At 42.2% G+C, this 14,379-nt stretch overlaps 1 protein-coding gene across 20 annotated transcripts in view; it reads left to right on the top strand.

Annotated features, from left to right (window-relative positions):
- Nucleotides 1-14,379, top strand: part of Liprin-gamma (liprin protein kazrin) — a 169,452-nt gene that overhangs the window by 104,907 nt on the left and 50,166 nt on the right. For all 20 annotated transcript variants that reach the window (XR_004236358.2, XR_013000044.1, XR_013000045.1 and 17 more), the window contains one exon: nt 4,441-4,553. Coding sequence is in view for 13 of the 20 variants with exons in the window: in XM_031992198.2 (XP_031848058.2) it covers nt 4,441-4,553 (113 nt within the window). In the remaining 7 variants the exon portion in view is untranslated. The remainder of the gene's footprint in view (nt 1-4,440; nt 4,554-14,379) is intronic.

Raw genomic sequence — 14,379 nt, 5'->3', positions numbered from 1 at the left:
AAGGTACTTAAGGAATTTCATGCTGGTTTTTATACGATCTAGTAAATTTCTCATAAATTTGCAGTTCTCCCGAACAAAAAGTTGCATCGCTTTGCTGTATTGTTTCGAGTTTACGTCGCGTTTGATAAGTGTTTTAATACTTAAGTGAGCGGAGCTCGGCGATGCAGTAAATTTTTTAGGGACAATTTACCGTGCCCGAGAGTTACTGTCTCGCTTCACATTTCCCCGGTTAAATTCATTTCGTTTCTACCCGGCCCGAGAAACAAATAATTCACAACGTAATTGCGTTAAGCTTATCCGAGTTCGCACTTGAAGCAAGCACGCTGCATCCTTTCATCAGGAAGTTCGCTGCTCCAGTAATGAACCAACGAGATAAGAAATTCGTCACGAACCGCGAAACGAGCTTTTAAGATTCTAAGTTAATTAGCCATCGTATCGGCACAATTATAGCGCAGTTGGAAATGAATACTAATAGCTGCGTGAATAAATTACTTCTGGAACCGGATCATTTATTCATAGTACGATGCAGCGTGTTATTAATCAATTTTCAACTGCATGCACAACAAAACACTAAGAAGTATAAGAACATACGAAATTAAAGATCATATACATCGTCAAGAAAAGAAACGAGAACAGTTCTATTATTCATATGTATAATTCAGAATTTAATATAGAAATCTTCCAGAAAATACAATAAATTTAAAAATAGAAACATGGAAAAAGTTGCTGATGCGTTAATAGTAAATTGATGCAATTTATTGCTCTATTTTCTCTTTCGCGAATGAAAAGATTAAAAATTCTGAATTATACATATATATATATATATAATATAATTGTTCTAGTTTATTCTCTTGAAGTTCAAGAAGTTCTCTCAAGTAAAATGATTGTCGAACGAAGTTGAATGGAAATTGAATTGAAAGTCGTCGGAGAATAGAACATCTGGACGAAAATAGAAGTGGAGGTTCTATTTTGTTATTGTTTATGTTACGCGAAGCTATACGGAATATAAATTTCAAACAGCACGTTCAGGAATCGAAGTTCCTATTGTCCTCGTCGTCGCGAATGTATTGTGCCGTCTGTCACTTGAGCTTCCATAAATGTCGGTTCAAAGCGCACTCGAAACTCCTATCGAACGTTTCGCTTGAAACTCAATATCTGTTTCATCATATTTTCATTTATTACCGTGGCATTACCCGGACTGTGTTTATACTCCACGTATTTGGCCCGTGGAATAAGATTCACGTGCTGTCCCTCTATTGAAACCGATTCCACTGGACGAACGGTCCAACGTCAAGAAAATAAAGTTTCCAATATTCTCAGGACTCGGGAGTATAATAGAAACAGGCAGTGTGGGAATCACAGGCATACATCAGTGCGGAGATCCTGCGATCCGAAGAGTATGAAATCATGGGAATCACTAAAGCTGAATAACCGGGGAATAATAGAAACTGAAGAATATGAGAATTATGTAAATCGATTAATGTGGTAGTTACAAAATTGTAGCAGCATGAGAATCGTGAAAACGTGGAAGCATTAGAACCGAACAATGTGGGAGTTAATGAAACTAAGGGACATGGGAATCGTGGAAATCGGATAGTGCGAAAATTGCATTACTGTAATCAAAAGTATAACAGATATCAAAAATGAAGAACATGAGAATCGTGAAACCAACATGGGAATTAGTCGATCCGATAGTATAAAAACCACAAAGGAGCAATATGAGAAAAGAAATACTATTAACAAAATTATAGAAACCACTAAATATAAGGAATCGACTGATAAATATAATACTCGCTCGATTCCCCACAGGAGGATCACAAATATCAGAAAACAGTAAGACTCAAGAATTCCAGAATCTCCACAGAAACTTCTATGTCTGTCTTGCGCCAATTCATAAAGCTAAAAAATCACAGAATCAAGGGGAAAACGTTCATTCACAATGATCGGTTGCATAGCATAGCAAACGTTGACGTCTCGGCTTCAACTCATTTTTGTTATCGATTTGTTTCATAAGTCGTATTCGGTCTCGCTTCCGTCCTGTATCATTGTTGCGCAACAATGACTGTGCGTCGAAAACCAAGGCGGCCTGGAGACTTCTCAAGAGAGGTGCCCGGCAAGAGAACTTGCCTCCCTGACTTCACGCCACAAAGAATAATCGCCAACACTTCTCAGCTGGAGAGTACAAAACAAGGGGACCCTTTGGATCTCAAGAAACGTATTATTCTACTTTTTATAAAAAGCTAGAAACAAGTCACTTTCATTGCTCGGTAGTTTTAGTGTTAATTTGTCGAAAGAGCTATCGGACCGCTCGATTCGCTTCAACTTCTTCAGGACCGAATTCTTCTTAAAAACAAACAAAGACGATCTTAGTTTCCGTTTGACTGCAGTTTATTTTGCTCGAATTGACAGGAATTGAACGATGTGAAGACGGACGATGGTAGTTATGAGAAACACTCGAGAAAACAAGTATCCATTCGATGGACGTTAACGTTAAACTAAAATAAGATGTACAGATATGTGCCAGTATCCTCGAAGAGATCGCGAGATAGTCCGAAACAACGTCTACGTTCATTATCCATTGTTATCAATGCGGTCCCAAGTTTCAGAACCGGAGGACTAAAGGCAACACGCGTCAAGATTCAAACGCAAGCGAGCGACGATCGCGCGCAGCACTGTTCAAACTCGAATAAGCCGGTAAACCGGTATAATGTCGAATTAAAGTCGTCCCAGGCCGAAGTGAATCGAGTCTGGGAACGCGATTCCATCAGCAGAAGTTTCTCGCGCGATCTACATCAAAGAGCACTCGAAAGTCCAACGTGATATGTCATGACGCATGTGAGAGGGAAGACAGAAGGAGCGCGAGAGAGAGAGAGAGAGAGAGAGAGAGAGAGAGAGAGAGAGAGAGAGAGAGAGAGAGAGAGAGAGAGGACGGTTAAGGGATATGGCGTTTCTAGCCTCAGCCCGAAACGAGCTTCTCTCACGAACTTGTCGATAACAGTTTGGCACCCCTCGGGCCTTTCCACGTTCGCGCCATGCTTGCCCGGAGAATTCAATTATCCCCATCGCTGAAACGACTCGGCGAAGGTAACGCGAGATGAACGAGTCGGCGACGGCCATCTTGTCGGTTGAAACCGAGCCCGGAGTCCCATGGTTCCTCCAAGTTCCCCTACTCTAGCGCGCTCGCTCTCTGTTTAACCGCGTCGCGCGTTCGGTATGCTGTTAGCGGCACGCATCCCTTGATATTTCCTGGATCCCTGATTCCGGCCAGATGCACCGGGTTAATGAGAGAACACGGGCTATGCAGGTCCGCGCGGAATTATGTATTAGTCTCGCGCGACGCCGACTCCGGCGAGATTAGCGGGATTAATAGGCCACCGCGTATCGAAACGTTGTTTATGTATACGAATTTGTTACGCGGGTATATTAACCAATTAACTGTGGAATTTAATTTGAAGAATCTCATTGTGCGCGCAATAGAGTTGAGCAATGAGGTATTTATTCGTCAAACGCAGTGAGAATATACCTATAATATATTTCGATGAAAAATTAAAAGAAAACGAAGAAGAATTACATGTATATCTGAAAAATAACTAACTCGCCATTGAAAAGATTCGTATCGTTTCGAGTTTTAACGTGACGTGTATATTTGTTAAACGCAGTTAATTGGTTAACCGTATGCGACTAGGTAATTGTGATTTTAAATCTTGCTGCGGTGGGATCTGCTAATTGGTTGATCGGATTCCTAAGTTTAGGAGTCTGGGCGTTAATGGAATTGCTTTGGTTTCGTGATTTCGGGACGTGTTTGTTTAAGTTGATGATTGTTTGTAGTGTTGCTGATGTTAAATGATGCATGGTAATGTTTGGACTCCCTTGTTTCATTTTAAGCGTCTTTAACTTTTTGCACTCGAAGCAGTTTCAATAGAAACGTATAATAAAAAAGATTCACGTATAAATAAATGATACACGCATAAAGAGAAAAGTCAGATGTATTTTATTGTCTTCTTAATAAAAACCGTTAAATAAACCTAAACAATAGGTTACAGATGTAGATGTTGTAACATATTTAATGACAAAACTTCACAGTTTATAATGACAAATATTAAATGCCTCCGCTCGGGAGCCGTCGAGTGCAAAGGATTAAGGTTCCTGTTGCGAAGCAACTCTGTCTTCTGAATTCCCTTTTGTATATTCCTGTGCTTTGCTCTTCCTCGAGAAGATAGTGCATTAGACATTAATAATTGGGAAAATGTGAGGACGTCGTAAGTTACAATGTAGTGTCTATCTATAGACATACTAACTGGAAATGATTATACTGCTTCACAAGGTTCTAAGGTTATAAATTCTTCTCTTTGTGAAATATGGAATAATGTTGAAATGTAACTCATTGGATAGCCTCGTTAGTTGTTCTTTCACTGACCGTTTTCCGTTAATCTGTTTCAGCTCTCAACACACTAAACCGCTTAAATAAAGAAGGCGAAGCACTTGCGCTTCAGGATGATCTTACAACGCACCCCACCTTGGCCTTGATGCGACGCATCCTTGCAGATGCACAGGTGAGTCCCTCCTAGACATGTCTCATTACTTATGAACGTATTACCATATTCTTGTGATTGAATTTCTTTAAAAAATCATACATCTGAAATAACCACCCAAATTCCATCAGTTACGAAAAATGGTAAACATTCCCTTCAACCAAACGAAACTTCCTTAATAAATTCTAATTTATCACAAATGACAAATAAATCAAACACAAAACAACGAAACTATATTTTTTTCACAATTTACTTTCCTAACTTCCTAACTTTTTATCTTTCTACCAAAATCACGCTTTCATCACTTTAATATTCAGTGCTTTTAAGGTATCAATCATTGCGAAACACGAAATCATCTACTGTTAATATTAAATGGTTAAAGTAGATACAGATCTATTATGAATATAGAAATTCTTTTCTTTCAAGTAACTTGTAACGAATGAAATCATAAGACAAAGGGTTAAATAGAGTTTTTAAAGTATCAATATTTGCGAAACGAAACAAACGAAACCAGTCGTTTTGACTGTTTCAGTTCTAGTGTTAAGTAGAAACTCCCAGTAACGAATAAACACAAAACCGTAGCCACGTTTTAAAGGTCTTTATCCGAATTTTCCTTCTGAATAACTTGTAACGAAAGAAATCATAAGACAAAGGGTTAAATAGAGTTTCTAAAGTATCAATATTTGCGAAACGAAACAAACGAAGCCAGTCATTTTGACTGTTTCAGTAGTTCTAGTCCCAGTAACGAACAGACACAAAACATAGCCACGTTTTAAAGGTCTTTATCCGAATTTTCGTTGGTCCCTCGCTCGTAGAATCGCCTCTTCCCCAGTCACGCCATAAACGAACGCGTCACCAGGTATATCGAACAATTTTCCACGGGAAATGAAATGAAGCGCCGTCTCGTTGACTCTTGTTGTTCCCTTTTCCACGGCGGCCGGTCCCTTTCCCTCCTCCCCGACCCTCTGACGCTCCGGCGAGCCGGCTGTTGTTGCTCACGGGCATCCAACGGGAACCCGACCCCCGGCCGCGCTGGAAAAATGATAAAAATTGAAGGTGGAGCAGAGGAACCGGGGGATGGCCGCGTAATTAACGAATCGCGTCCCGTATAAACACATTATCCGGTGAATCGGGGGGCCCCGCCGCGGTCGTTGCGGTGATTCCGAAATTAACGCGATTAAATAGGCGGCTCGCAATTAGTTCCGAGCGATGACGGTCACGGATCGCCGTTGTTCGAGCTCGATGAGAAGGAATAATGCGACGTTCTCTCCATTATTTATGAGTAGTTTGTTCGTGACTGCGCGATGAGGCTCGCGGAAACGATCCGCGCGACGCGACGTCCGCCTGGGGACCCGTATTTTATAAATGACAGTTTCTCGACGGATATTCTAGGAGGACTGCGCTGCTCACGGGAAAATGATCCGAATTATTTTCCGTTGTCGACTGGAAACAGATTTGATTATTCCGGCGAAGAACACGGGTCTTTGCGATATTGATTTTATTTCTTGATTTCCGACTTCTGTTATGCTTAACACTTTGAATATCATTCTTCATTTTAAATGCAATTGTATATCTTTTTATTATTCCCGTGGAAGAGAAAAGGGAAATTCTGATAAACCGTTATAGAGTACCATTATAATCTTCTAATCTCACTTCAATTTTAGAAATAATATAAAACTTGCAAAAAGAATACAGCAAATTGTCACTGTTCTTATCATTGTTTCAACAAACCAAATGATCAGCCCCATTAGTATCTAACAGACACTTGATTTCATACCATACTATCAATTCCAAAATTCTCTAAATCCCAACAAATTCATTTTTCCTGATGATTCTGCTTTCTTTATAAATTACAAATAATAATCTTTATAAATATTACGCATATAAGTATAAAAGAATCGCAGACGTTTTTAAAAAGCAGCGCAACCCAAAAAACACGTAGCTTCGCTACCATCGTGCAGCCGCCGGGAACCGAGAAATAAGTAGCGCGAGTCGGTGACTGGTCAGACACGGCGGACAGTTCGCCGACGCTGCATTTCCCGGGTCCCGGGATCGCTCCGTGGATCCGTTCTCGTTACAAAGGGTGGGACCGATTCGGATTCCGGTCACGGATGCCGGTGAAATCGCGCGGCCGTCGAAAATTAACAAAAAGATATGTGCTCGCCGGGAACGAGGACGCGGCGGAAATTGGCCGGCAGCGCGGGCCGGGGACACGTTTTCAATCTTACACCGTGTCGGCGGGATGATCAATAGCCGGCTGAAAAATATCCAACGGAAGGAGGCGCGGCGGCACGAGCGCTGGGAATTCCATGTCCGACATCTCGATGTCGGAATCGCCGTTTTATGCGCATCGCGTTCGATTTTCCGCACGGTTCTCGCCCCACGATCCTCACGAAAGTAACGGGAAAGAGGATGCTAATTGAAATCGGCTCGAACGCGTGATCGTGATGTTCGGACACTGCCGATAATGGGAATCTTTTCTCTTGGAGACACATTTAATCCTCGATTTATTCAATTGGTTCCCCGAAAACGCCGGGTAAATTGAAATCGTGCGATCCGAATTTACAATTCATATCGATAAGGAATATTTAATAAATTTGACAAATCCATATGAAACAGTATTATTTCTTTTTTGTGAAATGAAGAATTATATGTGTATTTTTAAACAAAAATTCATTAATCCAAATGGCACATATAATTCACAAAACAAAGATTAATGTACTTTCTGTATTCGTTCTACCTGACCGTGTTAAAGTGAAATACGTGTAAATGGAAGTTCTTCCGCTCTTCTTCAACCTTGTTAAAAATTGTGTGATTTGCATGCTATGTAAATCGATGGATGTAATGGTAATTGATTTTATGAGGTTTGACAATGATGGATTTTGGAGTTAAATTTTGTTCGTAAAAGTTTCTAGAAGTTAAGGTATTTTTTGGTTTGATATGTTTGTGTGGGAAGTGTAGTTTATTTGGAAAGATTCATTAAGAATATGTTGTTGCTAGTGAATAATTGCCTTATAGTCATAGAACTTTCTTCAGAACTGTGCCTTTCACGTTTGTTCTAATGTTAATCCAGATTTACAAGAACCAGTATATACCTGAGGTTATGAATTTGCATGAGAATATGCAGCCCACTTTTTACTCACATGTTTTACGGTTCTCTACTAAAAATTCACGTGACGTAATCGCGTGATTTCATTTTATCCACGACGTTACCGCAAATATTGCACATACCGCATAAATTCCTCGACGATCCCACGAGCATTTCCAACGAAATTCGCGTGACTAATGAAACTCTGATATAACTCCGTTCATCCGAGACGCGTTTTAAGCAGTAGCAGCAACATTTTTTCATAAAAATCCGATTGTGGATTGTCAGGAGAAGACTGGGATAAAATTCTACCCATCTGAGTTGCATTTTGATCAGCAACAAATTTCTCCAAAAATCAGAAAGACAGACACAAACACGAATGATGAAAATCGCAACAAACAAAAACATCGAGAAAAACCTCACCTCAAACTCTACACATTTCAGTCGCGCCTGAAACATTTTTCACGAAGACCAAAAAGAACGATTCAGGAACGAATAGCCAAGATCGTGACAAATTAAGATCATCGACTGTTCAACATGGAGAAAAACCTCACATCAAACTCTACAGGTTTAAGTCACCTCTTCAACAACAGTTTTCACAAAGACGAAAAAGAAAGATACAGAAACGAATGTCGAAAACCCCACAAATAAAAACCATCGATTATTCAACATCGAGAAGCAACTTACATCAAACTCTACCCACTTAACTCGTTCGCATCGGTAAGCACAATATTCCGCGCATGACGATCGTCACCTATCACCAGTCGCGGATTATACCGTTAGCCGCGACTTACCTTTATCACCGGATGCAAAATATTCTGAGCTGTTTTCATTGCGTTCTTAACAAATTTTATTTTTGTTAATCGCTATGCAGATCTTTCTGACCCTCGTTGACACGTCGACCGCCACGAGAATTTAGAGCGTTTCGTATAGCATTACTTATCGTATTATAACAGTGGCAAATGGTATTAGAATTAGTTATTAATGATTTGGTATCATACTTAAGCCATACTATTATTTAGTTACTCATGTTGCTAAGAGTTTCAATTCGACATCAGTTTTCATATTGTAATTGTTTCCAAGTAATTCGGACGCTTCGGTCATCGGTGACCTCCGTGACATATATACTTCTAATGTAAATTCAACTGCTCTAACTAAAATAAAAATTAAAAAAGCTATAGACGTGCGATACGGTCTGTCAGTTAAACGTCTCGGATGAGGTTAGTGTCGTGTTTCAAGTTGCGATGGAAATGGGTTAAATCGTGTATTAAGCAGCAACAACGATTCTTCAGAAAAACCCGAAAGGATAAGCCGAAAAACGAACGGCGGAGACTCGAGGAAATAAAAGGCCACCGGTTGTTCCCGTTGTTGCCTCGAATCGCCGGTCTCTACGCTAACCAACGACCCGCGGCGAGCGCATCCATGAATCACCGCGCACTTGCCGATGCGCTCGAGCGAAAGGGGGACAGGGACTAAATGAAAAATGCAAAATCAGGAGACGCGGTGCCCCCGTCCAGCCCCGTTCCACCCTCTTTTCCAGCCTTTTCTCCGCGTACCGCGTGTTTGCCGAGCTGCTAAGTGGTACCCCGCCGTGCCTCACAGTGAATCCTCCTCTTCTCCTTGGTCTTCCCCGAGTCTGCCTTTCAGCGTTCACCGCAGCCGCACGCATCCCCCGACCCCCTCGACGGAACGGTGTCTCACGGACCTGAGAATACCTCCGCGACCGGAAGACTCGGGGTAAGAACTATGAAACGGCGACGATGAAATACTCATTGTGAAAAGTCTCGCGGTCTCGCGTTGAAAGTTTCGCAGGGGTTTTATGGGACGGGTCGGCGCTGCATAACGCGGCCGTTTCGCTCATTGAAATTGTTGTTTAACTTCTTCGCGAATTATTGAGGTGTTGGACAGAGAAAGGTGTGTAGATATGAACTGATATTTTAAGAAAGGTTGCGCTGGTTTTGTTATTGAACTGTGCAACGAAGTAGCGCTGTGGCTTACGCAAATAGTAGAGCAGTGTCCTTGGTATGTGTGTATGTGAGTGTATAAGATATTAGTCGATATAAAGGATTTAAGAAATAATTTGATTTCTTGTTAAAAGTTATTTTATTGTTAAAAGTTTCTCGGTGGGAAATAATGTATAACCATTGCGACGACATTTTTTTGCGCTTCTTGGGAGATCAGATTATCTCTCAATTTCGAACTAAATCTGACAAATGTAAACATTCGTTCATCTACAAGCTCCAATTTTCACACTTGTAATAGATATAATAATTCCAAATTGTTAATAACAAATTACTGACACATTCCCAAAATAAAAAGACAATTCTAAACTAAACGGTAACAGAAAGGAACAAAAAAGTACAAAAATAGAATGAGAAAATATCTATACACCAGCTCAATCCATAAATTCTCCTTATTAATTCTCTTTACGGACGAAGATTCTTTGAAATATATAAAACCCTCAGCAGATGAAGTTAAATTATAAATATCTTAAATAATAGAAATAAAGGAAACTACATGTTGATCCGCTGTTCGAGCGATCGAATCATTCGTTTGCGACTTAGTTTTCCAAATATAAAAACTTCGTCCCGCCGAAACGTCGACGTTCGTTCGAAAATCAAACCAGCTTAGCTCTATCAATTTTATATCGAACTACCTATCAACTTCGTATCGAAAAGTGGTTTAATTCCTCCGTCTCGTGAGCGTCAATCTGGGACACGAACGGGCGAGGCAAAAAGGACCGGACGCGAACACCTTTTTTTCGTTCGCCTCCCTTCAAATCGGCTTACGCCGAACAGGGATCCGTCTGTTCGTCTGTCAGCTTTTTTCAGAACGGATGGCTCTACGGTAATAGTGATGGATGACGTTTCCTTGCCGCGCGACGGAGGACCGTCGACGACCGCGGCTGCGACGGCGGAGGTCGGCGGGGCTTAATCCGTCACCGATGGTGTCAGGGCACGTATAATGCCCGCGCGGCCGGTGAATTCACGCGCGCGGCCGCGGGAACAAGCGGCGCGAATTTTACGAGCGCGGTTTGTTAGTTCCGTTTCGGTTCCGCTCCCACGGCCATTGAATCGACGCGTTGCTGTATAATATTATACGGCCGTCTGCGAAAGTCGCGACCGATCCCGGCGCACGCACGCACGCGTGCGAGCTGAAACACCGGAACGAATTGAATCATTCCCGTTCTTTTTCCTCTCCGCCGCGAATGGCACCGGACGAAACATTGTGACAGCGCGGACGGACACGGGGGAATTCGTGTTTTTCACCGGACGAAACGTGGGATGTTCTCTCCGTTGAAGCGGTTCCTTGGTTGTGTGGGTATCGGAAATAGGAATAGTTGAAATTCTGCGTGTCGGACGATGGGAAGGAATTGTGGTGTCGATTTTTTAATTAACTTGGTTAATTCCACTTTTCGAATGTTTTAATTTTGAATCTTCGAGAGCTTCGTTGGCTGTTAATTTTTTGTTTTGTACTAAACTTTATTGTGACTGGAGTTGGTACCACGAAATAATAATAAATAATAATAATGATAATAGAAACTGCTTACTGACTGTACTTAATTATGAGCTAAATAAAAAATATTACAATACGAAAATTGCACCTGGTTGACGTTAATTTGTAACCGCAGAATAACCTTTCAAAGTCCCAAAATAATCGATTAGAACGTTCGTTTTATTAACATTACTTCGAAAGACATATTCCTAGCATGAGTCTTTCAAATATTCCAACTCCTAAGATGCCAGCTTCCCTTCAAAACTCTCTACCAAACAAAACCAACTCCGCCACAAAACTTGAACAGTACCTTTCCGAAACCTCTATTCCTAAAAGCTGGAAAGAAAACTCTATTTTCCTACGAAAATCACCCCTCACCGCACCCTCTTTATAAATCCGGCTAAAAATCTCACGCGAAAGCAAGCCGGCAGCCACCATCATCCACTTAGAAAACTCCAGAGAAAGGAATATACGGGTCTCCGGGGACCCATATATGTTCACTATAAACTACTGCGCACCCTCCAGCGAAATTGCTCTCGCGATCAACCGCCCTGTGCGGAGAGGAGAGGCGAAAAAGTGCAGCAAAAAGACGAAAAGTTCGCGTTACAGCGGCGATCGATTCCGCGCCGTGAAACCGCCTCCGCGGAAGGCGGCGAAGGTGAAGGAGAAAGGGGGGGGGGGGGCGGCGGAGAACACCGCCATTGTTCACGCGTGCAAGGTGCTGTGGCCGGTAAACATATCGGCGAGCGTAGTAGTGGGTCACGATGTCTGGTGTTTTTAATCAGGCTACCGGTGTATTCCCGTCGTAATTCCGAACGTGACGTTAATACGTTCTCGTGCATTAGCGGGAACGACTTTTCCTCGCGGCGCTATCGAGGGAGCACCCCCGGGGAAATAGCCTGCTCGAACTTCGGATATATGTCACGGGAAATTCACGTTGCCGCGTTTTCGCGCGACCACTTAGGAATATTGGGGATTTTCGAGTGACATCGGCTCGCGCGAGTCATGTTTTGAAAAGGAAAAATGAATTCGCAATGACGACGATTTCACCTTTCCCCGAGGCGTTTCCATGGGACGATGAGATTTTTTAGTGGATTTCGCGGATGGAGGACGCTGTGTTCGAACCGCTATCGGGTTGTACAGAATGTCTTGTTTCTTTTGTGTTGCGACAGAAAGCAGGAAGAAGAGGAATATAAAACAACAATGTGGAAATAATGTACAGAGGAAATTGAAGTTAATGAAATAATTTCTCGATGTCAGTAAAGAAGAATAATAAGAATTAACAGCGTTTTGTGCTTCAATAAATACAATTATAATCAAATTCACATATTTACAAGCATCGCCATACAATTCACTACAAGAATCTCCCGAAATAAACAGAAAACACTGTTTATAATTCTTCTTTCGTCCCGTAACTCCATAAATTGCAGGAATTCCACAACTATATTCCCTTTTATTCGCGTTCATTTCACACGTTCCTCGCGCGCTGCTCTACACTTGCGTGAAAAGTGACCCAATTCCAACCGGTCAGAGCTCAATTACGCTCAAAGCGGACGCCATTAGAATGATAACAGTCCAAAGGACCGGCACCCTTTGCAGCGAGTGCGTATGTGGTTTAGATGAATGCCTCGGAAGAAGCGCGGAAAGGAAGCGTTTCCACGGGAACGTTACGGTAAACGTTTCGTGGTCGGAGATCCCCGTTGAAACCGGAAGCCCTCGGTGTTTCGCGGATCGTGCGCCCCGTTGAACGGGCAATTCGCCGTTCCGTTGGCGCGGGGGTGGACGGCCGTGGAAGGGTCCGCGTTTCAAATGCAAATAGGAACACGCCAGCCGCATAAGAGGCCGAGCTTAGCAGTTTTCAGGGGGTTGGCCGTGAAGTTTCGGGTTCGATAAAGAGTGGAAAAGCAATTTGGGGGTGGCGGCGCAGGACGGGACGGGGTTGGTGTTTCGCAAACGGGGCCGGGAGCGAGGCGAACCCGGGGAGAATGGAGGGGGAGCGAGAAATTACGCGCGAGAAGCGAATCTCACGGTCCGGCGGCGAGTTCTCGTTGATTCGAGGACAGCTTTATTGTTCGCCGTCTGAGACACCCCAACGGAGCCCTGACACCGTTGGGTAAATGTTTCTGCTCGTTGAGGGGCGAGCTTGTTGACGCGATAAGATCGATTGGTACTTCGGTAATAATTATTTATGGTATTCTTTTTTGTTCGGTGTGGAGTACATTGTAAATTGTTGAGAACTGGGATACTCATTGGTGATGAGTAAAGTGGTATTTAGTTGGGTAAATGTTTCTGCTCGTTGAGGGGCGAGCTTGTTGACGCGATAAGATCGATTGGTACTTTGGTAATAATTATTTATGGTATTCTTTTTCGTTCGGTGTGGAGTACATTGTAAATTGTTGAGAACTGGGATATTCATTGGCGATGAGTAAAGTGGTATTTAGTTTTGCTTTATTGTTACTTTGGTAATAATTATTTGTGGTGATTGGAAGTGAGAATTTGAGTTGTTCATTTTGGGAGATTGATAGTTTGAGTTGGTACTTTGCAAGGTTAATAATTTGAGTTTGTAGTTTGAAGGAATTAATCGTTTCAGTTGGCAGTTTCAAAGGGTTGATAACTTCATTTCAGAATTTAAGGTTAGTAATTTAAGTTAGTAATTTCAGAACATTAATCATTTCATTTGGTAATTTGCGAAGACTAACGATTTGAGTTGATAATTCGAACAGGTTAACGATCTGAATGATACTACTTCCATAACACTCACTTCACGTTAAAATGAACAAAAAGAATTTTCCCAATTAACAAATCACACGCCCACAAAGGTATTTCCTCCACAATCTTCCTTTCCATCCACTAAACCACCGAATGAATATTTATCAATTCCACGTTATTACTTCAATCCAAATCCCCACTGCGAAACCGCAAAATCGCCAACTGCCAAACGAGAATTCTCTAATTTCCTCTCCCCGATTCTTTCCCCCAGAAATTCATAATTCCGCGAGGGTGAGAAAGGCGAGAATGCGAAAGGGAATTGTTTCGAGTCCAGTAATCCGCGCGGCCCCGCAGTTTTCCTAATGACGGGAATTGATTAGTAGAGCGTAGTTAACGAGTTAACGAAATGCATGCGGCATCGGCTCGGATCCTCCGGTAACCGATTCACTGGCTGAAAGAGAACGAAAAACCTAGCGATGAAGAGGGGGACGGAGGGAGGGGGTGAATTTCAAGCGAAAATTTTTTTTTTGCACCTCCGTGGCCTGATTCAACTCG

The sequence above is a fragment of the Nomia melanderi genome, chromosome 14 (genome assembly GCF_051020985.1).
Source record: "Nomia melanderi isolate GNS246 chromosome 14, iyNomMela1, whole genome shotgun sequence".
Classification (NCBI taxonomy): domain Eukaryota; kingdom Metazoa; phylum Arthropoda; class Insecta; order Hymenoptera; family Halictidae; genus Nomia; species Nomia melanderi.
The sequence above is the reverse complement of the archived record's forward strand: the minus strand, read 5'-3'. Positions and strand labels throughout refer to the sequence as shown.